At 55.1% G+C, this 17,731-nt stretch overlaps 1 protein-coding gene across 2 annotated transcripts; it reads right to left on the bottom strand.

Annotated features, from left to right (window-relative positions):
• Positions 1–1,465: 1,465 nt before the first annotated feature.
• Positions 1,466–16,962, bottom strand: P2RX1 (purinergic receptor P2X 1). Of its 2 annotated transcripts, XM_033089548.1 has the most exons (13): positions 16,895–16,962; positions 16,590–16,777; positions 8,104–8,251; positions 7,754–7,825; positions 7,223–7,292; positions 6,869–6,965; positions 6,458–6,538; positions 6,063–6,204; positions 4,257–4,384; positions 3,702–3,792; positions 3,224–3,289; positions 2,797–2,895; positions 1,466–2,682 (listed from the first exon to the last, which is right to left on the bottom strand). In XM_033089548.1, the coding sequence occupies exons 2-13, from the start codon at positions 16,724–16,726 to the stop codon at positions 2,617–2,619; spliced, it is 1,197 nt and encodes a 398-aa protein (XP_032945439.1). In that variant the 5' UTR covers positions 16,727–16,777; positions 16,895–16,962; the 3' UTR covers positions 1,466–2,616. The 2 variants fall into 2 exon arrangements, with proteins under 2 accessions (XP_032945439.1, XP_032945440.1); XM_033089549.1 differs by having other exon boundaries at positions 16,643–16,960.
• Positions 16,963–17,731: the final 769 nt, after the last annotated feature.

The raw sequence follows: 17,731 nt of genomic DNA, 5'->3' as shown, positions 1-17,731 counted from the left end.
AGCACTACTGTGTGCCAGGCTCTGTGTTAGGCCCTTTTCTATCTTATCTTACCACAACCTGAGTAGAGGCTATTGTTATCTCTAACTCACAGAGGAGGCTTGGAGAGTTAAACAACTTTCCCAAGGACACATACTGACCCAGTAGAACTGTAACTGAAGCCTGTCTTTTCCCTGCACACCATGATAGCTGGAAAATCAGGAGAGGGTGGGTCCTAGAAGCTGCTGGAAGGAAATCTTTCAACAAAGGAGGGCTTAGTCCATAGTGTCAGAGATTGACAGACCAAGCAAGATACAACTGAAGTGTCTGCTTGAATTTGGCCACAAAGATGCCGCTGGTAACTTGGCAAGGGTATCTAGGAGCAGTGGGGGCGGGGGCTGGAGCCAACTGCAGAAGGTAGGACACAGAGGGAACCGTAAACTGGTCTTTCTGGAATAGTAACAGTGAAGGGAGAGCAGGTAGAGCCGCAGGGGATCATGGGCCAGGAGGAGGCAGAAGAGGGGAGCAAATAGGGGAGTGGGAGAGAGGAGAGGCAGCCTTTGCTGGGAGGCCCCTGGGCTGGGTAGAATGGTTGGATACAAAGAAACAATCCTTTACTCATGCAGGAGGGAAGGGGGCAGGAGGCACAAAAGCAGGTAGCTCTGAAGAAGGAAGGCAGGAAAGAAGAGGGAGTTTCTCCTAAAATCTGAACGATTGTTCTTGGCTGGGAAAGAGAGCAGAAGGCCAAGGGCCTGAGGGAGAAGGGAAGGGCTAGCCTATGCTGTCCAACGTGGTAGCCATTCACCATGGTCGGTGATTTAAATTAATTAAAAGTGAATAAAATAAAACATTCCACGTAAAATAAAAGATTCCATTCCTCGAGTACATTCGCCATATTTTAAGTCCTCAGTGGCCACAGGTGGTTAATGACTGCTCTCTGGGGCAGCACAGATAGAGAACATTTCATCGTTGTTGTTGGACAGCACTGGTCCAGACAGAGCATGGTGGTGGGGGTGCTCAGAGACCTTGCCTGGCTGTAAGTTCAGACTGGAGGTCATGCCCACAGCAGGGCCACTGGAGAATCCTTCCACACTATCTTCATTCAAGACCTTCCTCCCCTCCTTGGGATTCCCTCAGATCTCCCTCCTGGGATGGCCAACCCCTTCCTCACCTCTACTTTCATGAGGCCACGCCTGAGGTTCTCTGCTTCTCCGAGTGCCAGGCGTCCTACAGCACGAGAGGGGCTCATGGAGGGTTGGGAAGAGCTCCAGTGATCAGGGCTGTGCCAGGACACTGGCCGATGGGTAGAGGTGACCTGACCCCCAGCACTGACCCTGCTGGGTTCAGGGCAAAGTATCGGTTCACCACCACCCTCCAACAGATCCAGGACCTCAAAGATCACTCAGTTCACTCCCACATTTCACAGACGGGGACACTGGGTTTCACAGAGAGCAGGGAAGAAAGTGCACAAGGCAGAGGTTTGTCCTCATTGCCTTTATTGTACTCCACCCCTTGCTTTCCCCAGACCTTGTGTTCAGACTGAGCCAGGCAGGCCTTGGGAGCTGGGGCTAGGCCACAGGCAGGGAGCCCAGGATTTGGCCCAGGCTCCCACCAGGCCAGAGGTAGCTGAGTAAGCATTCATGGCTGAAGGGGCTGTCCTGGCCTGACGCCCTTGGGGAGAAGCATTTCCCATGGAGGTGATGTGGCACGGACCAGATGTCTATGCTTGGGGGTGTAGGTGTGTTCAGATGGTTGTTTGCAGGGCCCAAGCTGTTCAAACACACAGTGTGGATAGAAGGGGGAATGTGCATTCTGGTGAGTGTGCACATGGGGGCGTGTACATGAGACACCCAGTGGCTTGTGAGCACACCACACACCTCCTCACTACCAGCACCTTCCAGGTGATACAAGCCCAGGCTAAGTCTGAAACCTGATCCAGACCATTTTAAACACAGGTCCTTAAAATGGCCTGGGGAGTCTGCTGTCCTTGCAGATCACGTGGCCAGCCCTGGAGATTCTGGTTCAGGAGGTCTGGGTTGGGCCTGCATAATTAACAAGCTCCTCAAGAAAATCTGAGGCCACTGAAAAACAGGGCACAAGCAGAGCTATCCAATAGAACTTTCTGTGGTGCTGAAAACATTCTGTGCTGTCTATTATGGCAGCCACCCAGCCACTGGTGGCTACTTAGCACTTGCAATGTGGTTAATTTGAGGAACTGAAGTTTTTACTTTATTCCATTTTAATTAATTTAAATTTAAATAATCGCCTGTGGCTAGTGGCTGCCATATGGGAGAGCACAGGTCTAGAGACGTGAGGCAGTGGGATGGATGAGGGCCCAGAGAGAAGCACAAGCTCCAGGACAGGAGTGTGAGAGGAGCCCGGCCCAGCCCCAGCGCCTCCGCAGCAGGAGAGGCTGAGGCTGGGTGAGGTCTTCTTGGCAGGGTACAGGGTAGGATCCAGAGCTCAGAATTGCACAGGTCTCCCCAGTATCTACCCTGAGCTGCTGACAACCTGGTATCTGCCTGGCTGAGAGGGAGGGAAAGTTCTGGAGGAGACCTCTCTGCCCGGCTGGGACCCCGTTAACGGCCGCTGCCTGTAATAGCCTCACGCTGCGTCCAGTCAGGAGTCAGGGCTGAGAGTCAGGACGTCTTCATGTTCTCCTGCAGGCCCAGGGTGGAGCTGGTGGCCGCAGGGTCCCGCTCGCCCTGTGTGAGCATGGAGGGGGATAAAAGTCAGCCTCCTGGGAGTGGCTGGCTCCCCACCACAGACACACGGCCTGAGGGCTCTGAAGGGCCCAGCTCAGGGAGTTCTCTTATCACCTCTGGCCCCATGTCCTCCGCGTACTTGAATTTCTTCTGCTTATAGTAATGTCTCTTGGGCAGGATGTGGAGAAGCAAGAGGTCGCAGAGAACCGTGGCCTGGGGGAAGGAAGGTGGTGGATAAAGCAGGGGTCCCTACTGACTGGGGCCCTGGCTGACTCCTGCCCTATGAGACCTCAGGTCCTGGAGGGCAGATGAGGCACTGTAGGCCCCTCAGGGAACTGAGACCAGCCCATTCTGTCTCTGTCCTGTACCAGCGCTGGGCCTAGGTTTCCTCAGACAAGCTGTGGTTCGAGAGTGGTGGGGTCAGTTCAATAAGAACGACAATTATGGTCCAGTTATGGAGTGAGAGACTTGTTGATGCTACTGGGATGTGGAAGAGAAGGGACGGACCCCAGCAAAGTGACCCCACGTCCCCAGCACTTACCACCCCAAAGATGCCAATCCCAGAGCCGATGGTAGTCATGGTGGGGATGATGTCAAATTTGCCAGCCTGGTGGTGGCGCCCGGGGAGAGAAGGGTTAACAGTCAGAAGGGGCCTGGTTGGAAAGGCCTTCCTGAGGAGCCCTAATGCCAGCCTTGGGGTAAGGAGGCGTCCCACTCCCCTGTCAGCTGGCCCCACAGCCTGCTGCCCAGGCTCGGTCTCTACATGCTGACTGATCTCCAGTCAGGAGCCCTAGGTTTTGACCTTGGCTCTGCCTCCCCGGACACAGGGAGGAAGTGGGGGAGGTGTGCTCGTAGGCTGGAAGCCCTGTCCTCAATGGTACCCATGCCCATTCGTGATTAGAAATAGAACAGCTAAATGAAGTCCGTCCAACTTCCTGTCATCTTTAACCACAGGTGCTTAACAAGTACTCACAGGACCCCAGAGTGTCTCTCCGGCTGCCCCTCACACTGACACTCACCTTGCCATCCACGAGGATGTCAAAGCGAATCCCAAACACCTTGAAGAGGTGCCGGTGGTTGGTCCCGTTCTCCACGAAGTGCCTGGCAAACCTTGGGGAGGGGGTGAGGTTGCAGGGGAAATGATGGAGAACCGCCTTGGGTTGGGAGTTCTCAAAGCATCAGGGATGCAGGTGAACTTAGAGGTCCATAAGGACAGCTCCATGCCCCCCAACATTATATATAGAGTGGGGGAAGCCGCAGGCAGGATCCCAGACCTCATTCCAGGAATGCTGTATTCAGCCCTCACCCTGACTCTTGATTTCAGCAATTTCCCTCACCAGTCCTGTCCAGGTGGGCCTCAAGGGGACCGAGAGTTGGGGGCAGGGGCTCAGGCTCCAAGGTCTTGCTCTCTGCTGGCTTCCTGCTTGGCCAGTCCTGGGAGGACAGGAGCTCCCCAGGCTCCTCTTCTCCTCTGCTCCCCTCCCAGGGATCCTTGCTTGACCCCCACAGTTTTAAGAGAAGAAAAGCCCATGGGACCCCAAGGAAGGGTGCACTGGGGGGGCCCTGGTAGGCACCTGAAGTTGAATCCTTGAGACAGTTTTTTCTCCTCATACAGCCCGTGGAACGCGTAGATGGGTTTGCAGTGTCGTACTTGCCAATCCAAGTCACAATTCCAGTCGATGGTGATGCCCACCACCCCGCCCTGCCAGGGACACAGGCATATAAGATCGGGGGTCTCAGGATCAAGAAACAGTTGTCTTACAGTTGGTGCCAGCAGCCTCTTGAAGAGGGAACATTTTTTGTTCTTGAAAAGAGATCCTCAGAAGCTGTCAATGTACTGTCACCCTCTCTGGCCCCACCTCCCACCCATCACACTCCAGCTTTCTGACCATTTCTAGAGGACACCAAGTTCTTCCTACTTCAGGGCCTTTGCACATTCAGTTCCCCCAGTTTCCCACAAAGCTGGCTCTTTCTCATTCTTTGGTCACTTACCCTAAGAGGCCTTAGCTGACTACCACCCCAGTCTAAGATATGTCCCCGTTATTCCCTCTGTGTTTTCTTCTGGAATATTTGTCACTTTTAATCATATATTTATTTTATATGATTATTTATTATTAACCCATGTCCTCTAAGACTGTAAGCTCCATAGGGTGGGGTGGTCTGTCTCATTCAGGAACTCCTGAGTTCCTAGCACAAGTCATAGTGTGGGAGGCAAGTGACTAGTTGTTGAATGAAAGAGTAAGTCTATAGAGACACCGGCTGGGAAAAGAAAACTTGAGAAGCGAAGCTCCTCTGGTCTAGGTAAGGATCAGGGACAGGTGGCGGTGGGCTGAGCAACAGGAGAGTTGGGAAGTAGTCAGGACAGGTGAGGAGCTGGGCAGCTAGGCGGGAGGCTGGTAGCTGTAGATGATGGCGATAAATGAGAAGCTCCCAGTGGGGATGGCATGGGGGTTTTTAGGAAGACGGAGGTCCTAACATTCAGCTTTCTGGTCCTGCGTGTTGCTACAGTGTAAACCCCTTCCAGGGATAGGCAAACTGAGGCCCAAGGGCCAAATTTGTTTACCTATTATCCGTGGCTGTTTTTGCTTTCCAGCAGCTGACCTGAGTAGTTGGAACAGAGACCATATGGCCTGCAAAGCTGAAAATACTTAGTCTCTGGTTCTTTAAAGAGAAAGTTTGCTGATCCCTGTTCCAGACAAACGTGTTGTGAGTTTTTGCGTATATGTGTGTGATGTCACAGAAAAAGGGCTGATTTCCATCCCGGAAGAGGTGTTGCGAGAGCAGGAAAATGAAGACAACGTGGGACTTGTACATAGCGTTGCCACATACCAGGATGTACTGAAGTGCTGTCCCATGCGTGAACTCACGTGATCCTCAAGACAGACCCATGAGACAGGTACTATAACTGCCTCCACTTTGCAGGCTCAAAAGCTCAGGCACACTGAAGGTAAGGGACTTGTCTAAGGTCACACCGCTTCTTAGGGGCTGAGCTAGGATTTGAACCTAGTCAGACAGGTCTGTGCTATGAGGCACTGCTGCTCTTGGAACCCCAAGTGACTGTAAATCATGGCCTCTGGCTTTCTCAGGGCCGTGGGCCATGGACCATGGGATTCAAACTGCTTTTATCTAATAGTTTTAAAAACAGTGGGACCTCAGCAGAGGTCCAGGTGACAACATCCGCCCAAATCCATTCATTCTGGGCACCTCCAGGCCCTGCTGAGGACACAGGCGTGACCCTCAGGGGCCCCTAATAGTAGGTGATAGACCTCTATGTGTAACTCAGCCCACACCAAGGAGGCCGGAGGGGGATTCACGGCCTGAAAAGCTTTTGTCGGCCTGATGATCCTGGGGCCCAGCCCTCCCCCCGCCTGGCACAATACCTTCTCGGCCAGGGTGCTAAACTTCTGTCCTGACTCTTGTGCCATATAGCCGAGATTGAAGACAGGGCACAGAGGGTGTGAGACCTTGTGGTAGAGGCAGGTCTTCATGTAGCTGGCATTCACCTCCTCCACCAGGTTGCGCCTACGGGCAGAGGGCATTGGCGGCAGCAATGTGCCAGCTGGGGCGGTGCCCACCATGCCCCAAAGCGCTGGGGATCCCTCAGGGGCTCCAGAAATGTCCATTCCACAGCCCTTGGCGAGAATGAAGGCAGCCCTCCCTGGGGGCCCAGCCTCCAGAGTGAAAGCAGAAGGCGTGGAGGGTGACAGAAGCAATTGAGACCAGCAGGAACAGCCTCTGGGAGCCACCTGCACTTTTGCCCACGTTTCCCACAAACCTGTTGACCTTGAAGCGTGGAAAGCTGATGCTGTTCTTGATGAAGAGAGTGAAGTTCTCAGCCTCTCGGAGAAGAGCAGGGCTAGAGGAGACCGCACTCACTCACTGCCCCCTCCCCGGGGATTGGCGCTGGGAGGTGAGAGCCTACGGGATCCTCCTGGGGGTTTGGATCCGCGTGTGTGTGTGTGGGGGGGGGGGGGGGGGGGGGGGGCGGGGAGGTGCTGTAATGGTGGATTCTCAGGTCCCTCAACCAGGGTCCAGGGGGATCTTTGGCCGGGGCTTCACAGATGGGGTGAGGGTATGGTTGGAAGAAGAGGGGCCTATTTCTTTCCAGAGCCCCTCTGGATCCAGACGCCCCTCTGTCTGGGCTTGGGGATCCTGCTCCCTGCTCCCGGGAAGGACAAGACGTTACCGTGGGATGTCGTCATCCACCTCCACGGGGCACCAGCCGAAGATCTCACACGTGTGCACAGTGTTGTTGAAGGCCACACACTTGCCAGTGCGGATGCCTGGAGGGAGGGAGACAGCCCTGGGTGCCCACCCCACACTGGCGCTGCAGAGGAGGCCCCCACAGGCCGCGCCGCTAGGAGTCCCATTGATGGGGCGCCTAAGAACAGGAGCCTGAGGACAGAAATGTGGCTGGGTCGGGGGCAGGCCCAACCACGTTCAAGATGGCAGGAGGGGAGAGGGCAGACAGGGCCTCCTGGTGGAGGCAGCCTGGAGCGGAAAGGGATGGTGGAGGGGGATGGGAGGACGCAGACCTTACCTTGGGCCTTCCTTTCTGCCTTCCCTGGAGTGCAGCTGCTGTTATCCTTGCACGTGCCCCCTTCCGGATGCTGGGGGAAGGGAGAGCTGCTAACCCCAGGCCCTTTGGCTGGGTTCTGAAAAGAAACCTCCCCACCACCAGGGCCCTAAGGAGGGTGTGGGGCAGAGTCTTCAGATACCTTTGGGGTGATCCTTGCTCAAGCCCTTTTTCTCCCAGTGCTGCCCTCCCAGGACCCTTTTGGGCTTAGGCCCAATTGCCGCACTGCTGATGTCGGCTGACAGGAGGTGGGCGGTTGGGGCTGGTGGGTTGGGCGGGCACTGAGGCTCAGCATCCTGCTTGGCACCAAGCTGGGAGGGAAGCATCAGCACTACCAATGGTGGCGTTACTTTGTGTAAATCTATGGCTGGAATTCCACCAGTGTGGCGCCCGCAGGAAGCCTATCCAGCTTTACCTCCAATACCCAAGGGGACCTCCTCTCCCAGGTTATTTTTCCCTGTAGGTTGAAAAAGGGGGGTGGGCAGCCATCCTCACCTCTGCACAGTAGCCTTGAGCCTGCTTGGGGGTTGCGATGAAATTAGTCATGACCACGAAGGAGCTGTCCCCCTGGAAGTGAAGGGCAGGGCTCTGAGCTGGGAGAAAAGCCTCAAGAACCCAAGGACTTTCCTAGCAGCCTCTAGAACCCACATGACGACACTCCATACCCCATGATGTCAAAGGGAGGGGAGATTACCAGACTGCTTCTGCCCTTCATTCACAGTTAGGGAAACTGAGGCCCAGAGAGAGACAGGAGCTGGCCTGTTTCCATAGGGAGGTGAGACAGAGCCCAACCCAGCTCTGAGCTAGGCCCTATGGGTGGAAGGTGTACCCCTGAGTCAGCTCACCTGGGCTGGGAAGACGTAGTCAGCCACATCCCAGACCTGGGGGCCCAGGCCTGGGATCTGCGTCACAGCCAGACCCTTGAGTTTTACAGACACACTGCTGATGAGGCCACTCGAGGACTGGTAGCCCTTCTCATAGACAAAGACCCACCTGTGGAGGGGTGGGGGCAGAGGGGTCATTCAAGGATGGCATTTGGGTATGTGGGCCACTGCCTTTTTTGGTACCAGCTGGACAGGTCAAGTCTTTTCCCTTTCCCTCCCCAGATTCATCTCTGAGCCACTCTGCTCCTAAAGCTACATCTTGGGCTGGAGGCAGGAGAGCTTCACCTGCGTCTCCCAGCTGGCCTGTGCCTGAAGTTCCACCATTCTTTTCACTATGAAAATACTAATTCCCAAGGAGGAGACCCATTAAAGGACTCCTTCAGATCCTTTTCCAAGAGCAGGATTTTCTGGGGTCTGGAGGCCAAGCTTGTTGAACCCCAATCCTCATTCCAAGAGTACTCCTTCCTTCCTGAGGTCCTCCCACTGAGAAACAGCAGAGCATGAGGGCTGAGAGCCTGGCCCCCAGTTGAGGCCCTTGTGGGGCTCAGGCTGTGGGAGTGGCCTCCTCGCTTTCTTGGGAAATTCTGGCCACCCCTTCTCAGCATTCAAAACACCTGTTCCTTTGGGTTCTCCACTTTCAATCTGGGAAGTTCGGCGGGGCTCACCGCCCTCCTAGCTACGGGGTAGGCGCATGACCAAGGCTTGCCAATCAAAGTTCCATCACCCTAGCAACCATGATGGGTTTAAGGATGGGCACATGCCCTGGGGACTGGGTTTTTCTCGGAATTACTGGGAAAGAGACATGCTGTCTGCTGGGTGGCTAAGCAAAGTGGCTACAAGACCAGAACAAGGGTTAGTCATCTTTGCTACCTCACAGAGAGCACAAGCTTGAGAATGAAGCCAACTTAGAGGAAAGCCAGGCCAGGCCGTGGAGAGGGGCAGGATCCTACAATGTTGTCTGAGCACCTGGATCCAGCCACACCTAAAGTATGAAAAACCTACTTCTGGACTTTTCAGCTGCATGAGCTAATACGTTCCCTTCCTTTATTTAAGCCAGTTTGGGTGTGGTTTCTGTTGCTTACAACTGAGAGTCCTGGATAACACTTCTCTCCAGGGCGTGGTTCTCTTCCTCAAGGAAAGACTTCATGGAGATTCTTGTAACTGTGCATGTGTGTTTTCCATCAGTGTGTGTAGCTGTGTATCTCCAGGGCGAATCTGTGAGCGCACCTGTGGCTGTGTCTGACTGTGGGCAGGTATATTTACACCCCTTCACCGCTCACTCTACCCCCAGTCCACCTCTCCAAGCAGACCTCAAAGCCCCCTCGGCTGTGCCTTGCCTAGCAATACAATGCTCCAGACCTTAGTCTCAGAGTCACGCTAGCTCTCCAGGGGCTGTCTCCCTGCTCCAGACCCCAGGAAGGCAGCCCACCAATGTCCACCTCTCACCTCATGTAGTCCACCCCTCTCTTTCTCCAAGCCCCTCCCTCAGCTGGGCACTAGAACTAGCCACCCGACCTCCAAGCTTACCACCCTCCACCCCAAGCCTAAGCATGGTCACTGCTGCCCCCTGCAGGTCCCAAATGGCAACAGACGAGGCATAACAAAAGCCTGCAATTCTGTGTCCTGAGCCTGTCTCACTGCCTCCAGCCTCTTCAGGGAGAGGGGGCATCACCCATCCCCCCACCCTCTTTAAGTTCCTTCCTCCAGGATGGCCTCCGACTTCATGCCCAAGCTCGAAGGAGCTGCTGGGGAGTGATGTGGGAGCTGCTCCATACTCTGAACCCCCCTGGAGGAGAGGGCACTGGCCTCCCTCATGGCACCCCGACCCCTGATGTCTAGCAGCCTTTCTTTCTCTCTTGGCCCACACCAACTCTTCACAATATAGATGGGAAAACTGGGGCCTGGGGAGCGTGTCTCCCGAGTCAGAGGCAGACCCCAGGCTCAGGGCCCTCAGCCCAGGACTCTGCCCACCTCCACTGAGCAGCCAGATATCAGCATGTCTACCAGGAGCCAGGAGTGTGTGTGTGATGGGGAGGGCACGGGGGGGGGGAGGGGAGCAGAGGCGTATGGAGGCTGCACAGGGGGCTGCTGCAGCCACTCCTGGGTGTCTTCCCCCCTGGCTGTCAGTCCTGGGGTTCAAAGGGAGAAGTCAAATCTGGCATCAATGACCTTAGTTCTGATAATAAATAATAGAATGACCGTGGCACTAGCCCCCTCCCTCCAAAGCCATGCTCGTCTTGACCCAGCCTTGTGGTCACCACCCTGGGGAGGCCACCAAGGGGACCTGATGCCAAAGACACTGGCATCTTCAGAAGTCCCTCCTCTTCCAGAAATTCTCTTTCCCATTTTTTCCACCGTGTCCTCAGCAACACCCTATCCTGAGTCTCTCTTCTCCAGCAGCCCCTCATGGAAGAGGCCGGATGGTGAAATGGCCAAGAGAGCAGCCTCTGGGAACATAGAGGCGAAGGTCCAGGTATCAGCACGGCTACTCACCAGCTGTGTGGCTTTGAGCTCAAGACTAAACCTCTCTGAGCCCTGGCTTTCTCAGTAAAACAGAAGTGACGGCACCTACCTCAGAAACACTGCTCATTCAACAAATATAAGCAAGGCCCTACCACGCACGAGGGGTGGGCTGGGTCCCAGGAAGGAAAAGAATCTAGGTCATTGTTTGGGGGAAGTTCCCATGAGTTCTTTTTAAAGAAGTCAGCATGCAGGAGGCACATAAGTAATCCTCCCATTTTCACTGCCTCTACTCCGCCTTCACTAATTCTTCTTTAAATGTCCATCTGCCCCCATCGCCCTGTCCTCCATTGTCAGCCCAGGCAGAACCTCATGGGAGCTGTCACAGACCGCTCTGCTTTCCCCAGATTTCTATCTCCGCTTCTATATACTCCCCCCAAATTCAATTCCAAGCTTTCATTTAGTCATTAAACAGATATTTATTTATTGAGCCTCTATTATGTGCCACGCACTGTTCTAGGCACTAAAAATGCAGAAGTGAACAAAACAACCCAAAATTCAGTACTCAAGGAACTTACATAAATGTCTATATCTCCCACTGCTTGGTGACACACATTCTTTCCCCCATTCTGGCCCTCCACCCCAGACATCTCTCAGGTACCTCAAACTCAACAGAACCCTTTAGAAAACAGTCTGGCAGTTCCTCAAAAAGTTAAACCTGGGGAATGACCATTTGTCCCAGCAATTCCCCTCCTAGACATAAACCTAAGAGAACTGAAAACACATGTCTACACAAAGACTTATGCACGAATGTTCACAGCAACATTTATAAGAAGCAAAAGTGGAAACAACCCAAATGTCCATCAACCAATGAATGGGTAAACAAAACGTGGTATATCCACACAATGGAGTATTACTCAGCCGTAAAAAGGAGTGAGGTACTTACTGATACATTCTACAACCAACATGGATGAACCTTACAAACATTATGCTAAGTGAAAGAAGCCAGACACAAAAGGCCACACATGGTATGATTTTATTTATATGAAATGTCCAGAGAAGGCAAAGTAGGGTGTGGGAAAGGGGAATGGGGAGTGATTATGAAGGGGTACACGGCTTCTTTTTGGAGTAGTGAGAAATGTCTGGAATTAGATGGTAGTTGCACAAATCTGAGATTCTACTTAAAACTACCAAGTTGTATATTTTTAAATGGTGACTATTCTGGTATGTGCATTATATCTCAAAACAAAAATTCAGTGGGACCAAACTGAATGCCTCATCTCCCCACAGAACTTGTTTCTCGGGTGCCTCTGTCATGGAGGACGGTGCCGGCCCTACGCCATTCTCAGGTTCAAAGCACACCCTCCCTTTCCTACATGTCCACCCATGGGTCCCTCCATCCTTCCTGTCCTCCCTCCGCTTTCATCTAAGGACCCAGGGGGGTTTGTTGTAGGGAAGCTGAGAGGAGCTGGGGCAGACAGCGGGGCAGCTCCAGTATAGGGCTGGGAGGACAGGTCCTGTGGCTGGTGGGACACAGGGTTTAGCATGGACCACTGGCAGGAGGTGACCAGGCCTGGCACGTGCTATGGGGCAGAGCAGCCTTACGGGGGTGGTCAAGACCAGATTCCAGGCCTGCAAGAGACTAAGTTCAGAGCTAGGGCCAAGTTCAGAGGTTAATCAACATGCGATCTACAGATAAGACAGGCTGACAATTTGTGTTTTTCAATTTTTGAATGAGTTGCCAACCTCTGAAAACCAAGAGGTTCCTTTCACCCCTAGATTCCCATTTCCCATGGCTCTTGAGAAGTCAGAAACTCTGACCATGCTGGGCACCTGTGCCCCTGAAGCAATGATGGGCAGAAGCTGAGCAGGGGGCACCCCTGGTGCAGGGTCTGTGTCCCACGCTCACGGTTTCTGCCTGAGCCTCGTCCTCTCCTCTCATCACTGCTGCTTCTTCACAGCTGTCCTGCCTCTAGCCTCCACCCCCACCCCAGCACCTGCCTGCCCCGGGGCCTTCCCCTGTTAGATGCCCTTCTGTGGTCCCACTGCCTGCAGAAGATAGCCCATGTTCCTCAGCCCGACGTTCAGAGGCCTGAGCCACTTACCCCTGCTTATCCCTCCACCTCCTTTCCCTCGGCTCCTTTCATGCTTCCCCAGCCTAGTCCTACTGAAATTTTGCTGTTCCTTTTCTGCCCCAGGACCTTTGATCATACTCTGCTTTGTAGCAGGGGTGCCTGGACCCGGCGGGCATACAACCAGGCTCCACTAATCAGGGCATTCATTTCTTAGGCCACGGTGATTGGAACTCTGGAGAAAGAGACACGCTTGTGCCCTGGGGGTGGCTGAGATGGTGGGATGTCAGCCTGTTGTTGCTGGTGGCCACTTTGCCACTATGAGGACACAGAACCTGCCTGAGAATGAAGCCTCCACAGAGGAAAGTAGAGCTGAGAAGAGGAGAAGATCTTGGTTAGCTCCATTGGAGAATTGAAACAAGACCAACCTGAATGCCTCGTCTCCTAGACGAGAGTTACAACTTGCTTCTCCTGTGCCCTCATCAGGGAGGATCCAGCCAGGCCTGAAGCCCGCATTGATTTTTTCAGTTACATAAACCAACCAATATCCCCACTCTTCCTTTTAAGTTCAGTTTGATCAGGTTTCCATCACTAGGAACCAAAGGAGCTCTGGCTAATTCATCCTCATCTTCTCCCTCTCCTGCTGTCCACCCTCTATTCCACCTCTGTCCTATGGAGCCCAACACAGCAGTAGGTGTGGAGAAGATGCTGTAGAAAAGTCCCTAGATGCATTTCCCAGCAATAATTTGTATCTGTCCGTACCCCTGGTTAGAGGGTGCTAAGAGAGCTCAGAAGCACGTGATTTCAAGAGCTCTGTTGGGGCTCAGGGAAGGGATGAGGACTGAGGTGAGAAAAGGCCGGCGGGGGGGGGGGGACGACGGGCTGAAGGCCTTGTTCAAGGTTGGTTCCATCACTGTGTCCCCTCCTCCAGGAAGACTTCCCAGGCTCCCCTTTCTAAGCAGCATTCACAAATCCCCTTAGGACCTTTCTGTGTGCTGCAGCTAGACCTTTCTCTTCCACAGACCAGAGCCCCCCCAGGCAGGGACAGGTCTCAGCGCACCCCTTGTATAGGCCTGCTAGATCATAGAAGACAGTCCTACTGCCTGCACACCTCCAGTTACGGAGAGTTCATCACTGCCCAGGAGACAGCTCTAACTATAAATTAACCACCAGAGTTTGAGCCAAAAAGAGTCTTTGTTCAGCCTGCCAGAGCCACCTGCTCCCTCCACTTGCCCTGGACTTCCTGGAAGAGTGTGACAGATAGAAAACACAGCCTCAGTTCCCCTCCTCAGAGACTGTTCAGATTCTCAGCATCTAAGCCTCTCTGCCTCTGTCTCAATAACTCTCTCTCTCTCCATTTCTAAGTCTCAAAGCCTCTCTGTTCATCTGAGTGGTTGTGCTCCAATGTCTGTCCCTCTGTCCAGTTCTGTCGCTGTGGCCGCCCATCACCCACCTGGGCTGTGCCTGGGGTCCGGGAGTCTGGCTCTTCTCCTATGCTCCCCTCTCTCCCCCTGCAACACCCACAGGACCAGACACTGATAGATAAGAGCCTTGGAAAGAGGTGTGTGTGTGTGCGGGGGGTGGGGGGGGCTAATTAAAGAAAGGCTGTCCTTCCTCAGTAAAGAGAAATTGTTGAGCCTTTGTGCAACGTCTTTAGAGGAGTTTCCCCCACCCCTGCTCCATGGAACAGTTGGGAAACTTAGGCCTGAGAGAGGAAGAGCGAGTCCAGGATGATTTCATTCTGCAGCTGTGGGCACTCAGCCAAGAGGTCAGTGCAGCTGTGGACAGTGGCCAGAGGAGGGCGCCAGAGACAGCAGGAGTCAGAGCCTAAGCAGGCGTGCACACCTGGGCTTCAGGGTGGGATTGGGAGGTTTTGCCAGGGACTCTGCCTTCCATCCTCTGCTATGTAACTTGGGCAGTCAGTTCCCCTCCCTGGGTATGTTTCCCTCCCAGGATATCAAGGCAACTTTGGAGCCACACAGCTGGATTCAAATCCTGGTCCAGCCTCTTTCTAGCTGTGAGATCGAGGCTAAATCACTCAGTGCGTCTGACCCTCACGGATGCTGAGGAGGCCACATCCATTTGGAAACTGAGTAGACTGTCTTGGGAGGGAGGACGGGAGGGAGGGAGGTAGTGAGGTCCCCGTCGCTGGAGGTATGTGTTCAGGACTGGATGGTGGTTTGGGGCATATGCTGCAGCTAGGGATGGGGTGGGAAACCGTCCCTTTCCCTCTGACAGTCTGTGACCAACACACAAGAGGGCGCTGGTGATGCTCTCAGTGCTGACCGGAAAGGAGACATAGGGAGCCGTAGGGGCCACAGTGAGGACACCATTCTCCCAGCCGCTGCAGGTGAGGGGTGAGCAGCCAACCCCTGTCTTTCCCAGAGGATCAGGAGAATGGGTAATGGTGGGCTTTTAGGCCTGTCCTATGCCTGGCATCACAGCATCAGTGCCCCACTCGGAAGGTTCTCAGAGCCCTTGTGAGAGGAAAAGGCAGAGCCGAGGCCTGGGGGTCAGAAGGCCTCAGTTCTCACCGGGACTTGGGGCGGACTTGCTGTGTACCTGGAAACCCCCACTGCTCCTCTCTGAACCTCACAAGCTCAAATGACATTGCAGTTTGTGAAGGAGGAGGGAGGCAGAGGCCAAAATGTGTCAGAGGGCTGGGTCCTGGCACTGACTCCACCTGACCAGCTCCGAGGCCTTGGGGGCCAGGTGAGGCAGAGGGAAGGCAGTTTTGGGGGGACCCTGGAAGGACCAGGGCTCTGTTCAGGCTCCAGTCAGCAGTCCCGGTTTGGTCCCACAGCAAAAATGGGGACATAGAGACGAGAAGGGCAGGGCCCGGCCATCAGATTCACACAACAAAGTCAGGCTGGGAATGCCAGGCGCCCCCAAACCCCCCATCAGGGGCTGAGCCCCCCCCAGTGGCCTCCAGGAGCCCTCTGCAGAGTCACTGTGAGTGGACATGATGCCCCCCCCATGCACACAGGGGCACATGCATCAGACACCCAGCCATCTCAGCCACAGGGCATGCACATGTGGGCACCCAGCCCCAGGGACACACCCAGCAGCCACACTCACTGGGCACATGCTTAAACACATGAGGGCACATGTACCTACACAGAGTCCTGCGTATGACACACATGCATCCACATGCCACACACACACGTGTATTCACACAGGCACACGAGTGTGCAAGTCCCTGCCAGGCCTCTCTTGCCTCCCACGACAGCCAGACTGATTTCAGGAAGATGGCCCTAGCACGGTCCCCAGGACAGCCAGACTGCAGGGGAGTCCCACCTTGCTTCTGCCCCTGCACTCCTGGGACAATGGGACAGGTCCCAAGATGCCCTGAAAGGAGCTGTCATCCCTGAGACCAGAATGACCTCCAACCTCTGCCTGACATGCCCCCATGAAGGCACCAAGTGTTCCAAATTTGAGGGCTTCTCTGCTCCAGGGGTCTCCAGTATCCCAGGATGTTTCTCATTTAGGCAGGGCAGGTGGGAGCAGGGCCTGTCAGATGGGCTGTGGCCTTTGTCTCTGGATACCGGCCTGGCTGGGCTGGGAGGGCAGAGGTAGAGGGACGCTGAGGGGGGCTCCCGGGGGGCCCTGGCCTCCAAAGCTACTCACCACTTGAAGGAACCGTTAACATTGAGTCAGTTCCTCAGAACCCAGCGGCTTTGCCTCGTTTACCAGATGACCGAGGACAGAGCTTCCCGTCTCCACCTCAGTGTCCCCCTCTTGACAGCGAGTTAGCAGGCTCCCCTTCCTGCTCGATAGCACCATGGGTTGTCAGGAAGGAGGACCACCAACGGAGAGAAAGAGGGGCTCCCTGGGGTCATGGGAGGCACCCCGAGCCTGGAGGACAGGCCCAGCTGGGGGCGGCATAAGAGGGCAGCGGGAGGGTCCCAGACTCACCCAACAACGTAGATCAGAACAACGAGCTGGATCAGGCGGAAGATGATGCCCACCTTTTTGTTGCGCACGAGAACCATTCGGGGAGTGTCATACTCAAAGAAGAAGGCAGCCAGCTCATCCTGGAGCCTCCGGGCCATGGTGGGCCAGACGGGGGGCTGAGAGCTGAGCCCCGGCACAGCCTCTGCGCTCTAGGGGAGCCAGGCGTCAACACTCACGTCTACAGCAGAACTTTTAGGGGTTTCCCAGGCCCGTAGGTAGGGCAGGGCAGGGCCAGAGGTCAGGAGTCAGAGGTCAGTTGGAGGCACCTGGGTTGGGAGGGAGAATCCTTGGGTGATCAGAGCAGCTCTTGGCCCCTGGCAGGCAATGGACTGTGGGCCAGCTGCGCCTGTGGACAAATAAATTCCCAAAGATAGACGGGGGCGGGGCTGGTAGGGCCACCCAGGCCCAGCCCCTCTGCCCCTCCTGGCTCCGCCTGAGCCCTGCTGGGCCTCCGGAAACAGGAGCTGTTGGCAGGAAACCACTGGCCACCATCACAAAGCAAAGATAAAGCTGTCAGCCCCCCCACCCCCATGAACCTGGCAGAACAGGGCTGGGGGCTCAGGCCAGGGCCTGGGTGGAGTGGCCTCAGGCTGGAGCCCTCCCCAAACCAGGGACCCATCCCCATATCCAAACATCCTCCCCACCCTACCTCTGCCCCCAGGTGGGGAGCTCAGCCCTTGGGGGTCTCCAGCCCGGAAGGCAGAGGAAAAGGGGCAGCTTCTGGTCCAGCTGCCTGACATTTCCCGAGCCCGTGTCTCGATCCCCACCCGTCCTTGTAGACCATCTTCCGTCCACCCACCCCCTGAGTCCCCACCTGGCCTATGCACAGTCAACCTCAGCGTCAGGCTGGCCTCTCCATCCCCTGACCTCTCCTCTCCCACCATCTGTCCTGTCCCAGTCACACCTCCACCCAAACAAGCAGAGGGAGGCAGGTGGCCATACAAGGCAAGGGCCACCTGTGTTATGCGCTATCATCAGGCTCCCTGACACACAGCTGGGAAAGCCTGACATCAGGCAGCCTCGGTTACGGTCCCTGGCTCTGCCACTTGCCGCCTGTGGGGGCTTAGGTAAGCTGCCTGTCCTCTCTGAGCCTGCCTCCTTAG

Source organism: Rhinolophus ferrumequinum, chromosome 21 (assembly GCF_004115265.2).
Source record: "Rhinolophus ferrumequinum isolate MPI-CBG mRhiFer1 chromosome 21, mRhiFer1_v1.p, whole genome shotgun sequence".
Taxonomy (NCBI): domain Eukaryota; kingdom Metazoa; phylum Chordata; class Mammalia; order Chiroptera; family Rhinolophidae; genus Rhinolophus; species Rhinolophus ferrumequinum.
Note: the sequence above shows the minus strand (reverse complement) of the source record. Positions and strands in the feature narration are given on the sequence as shown.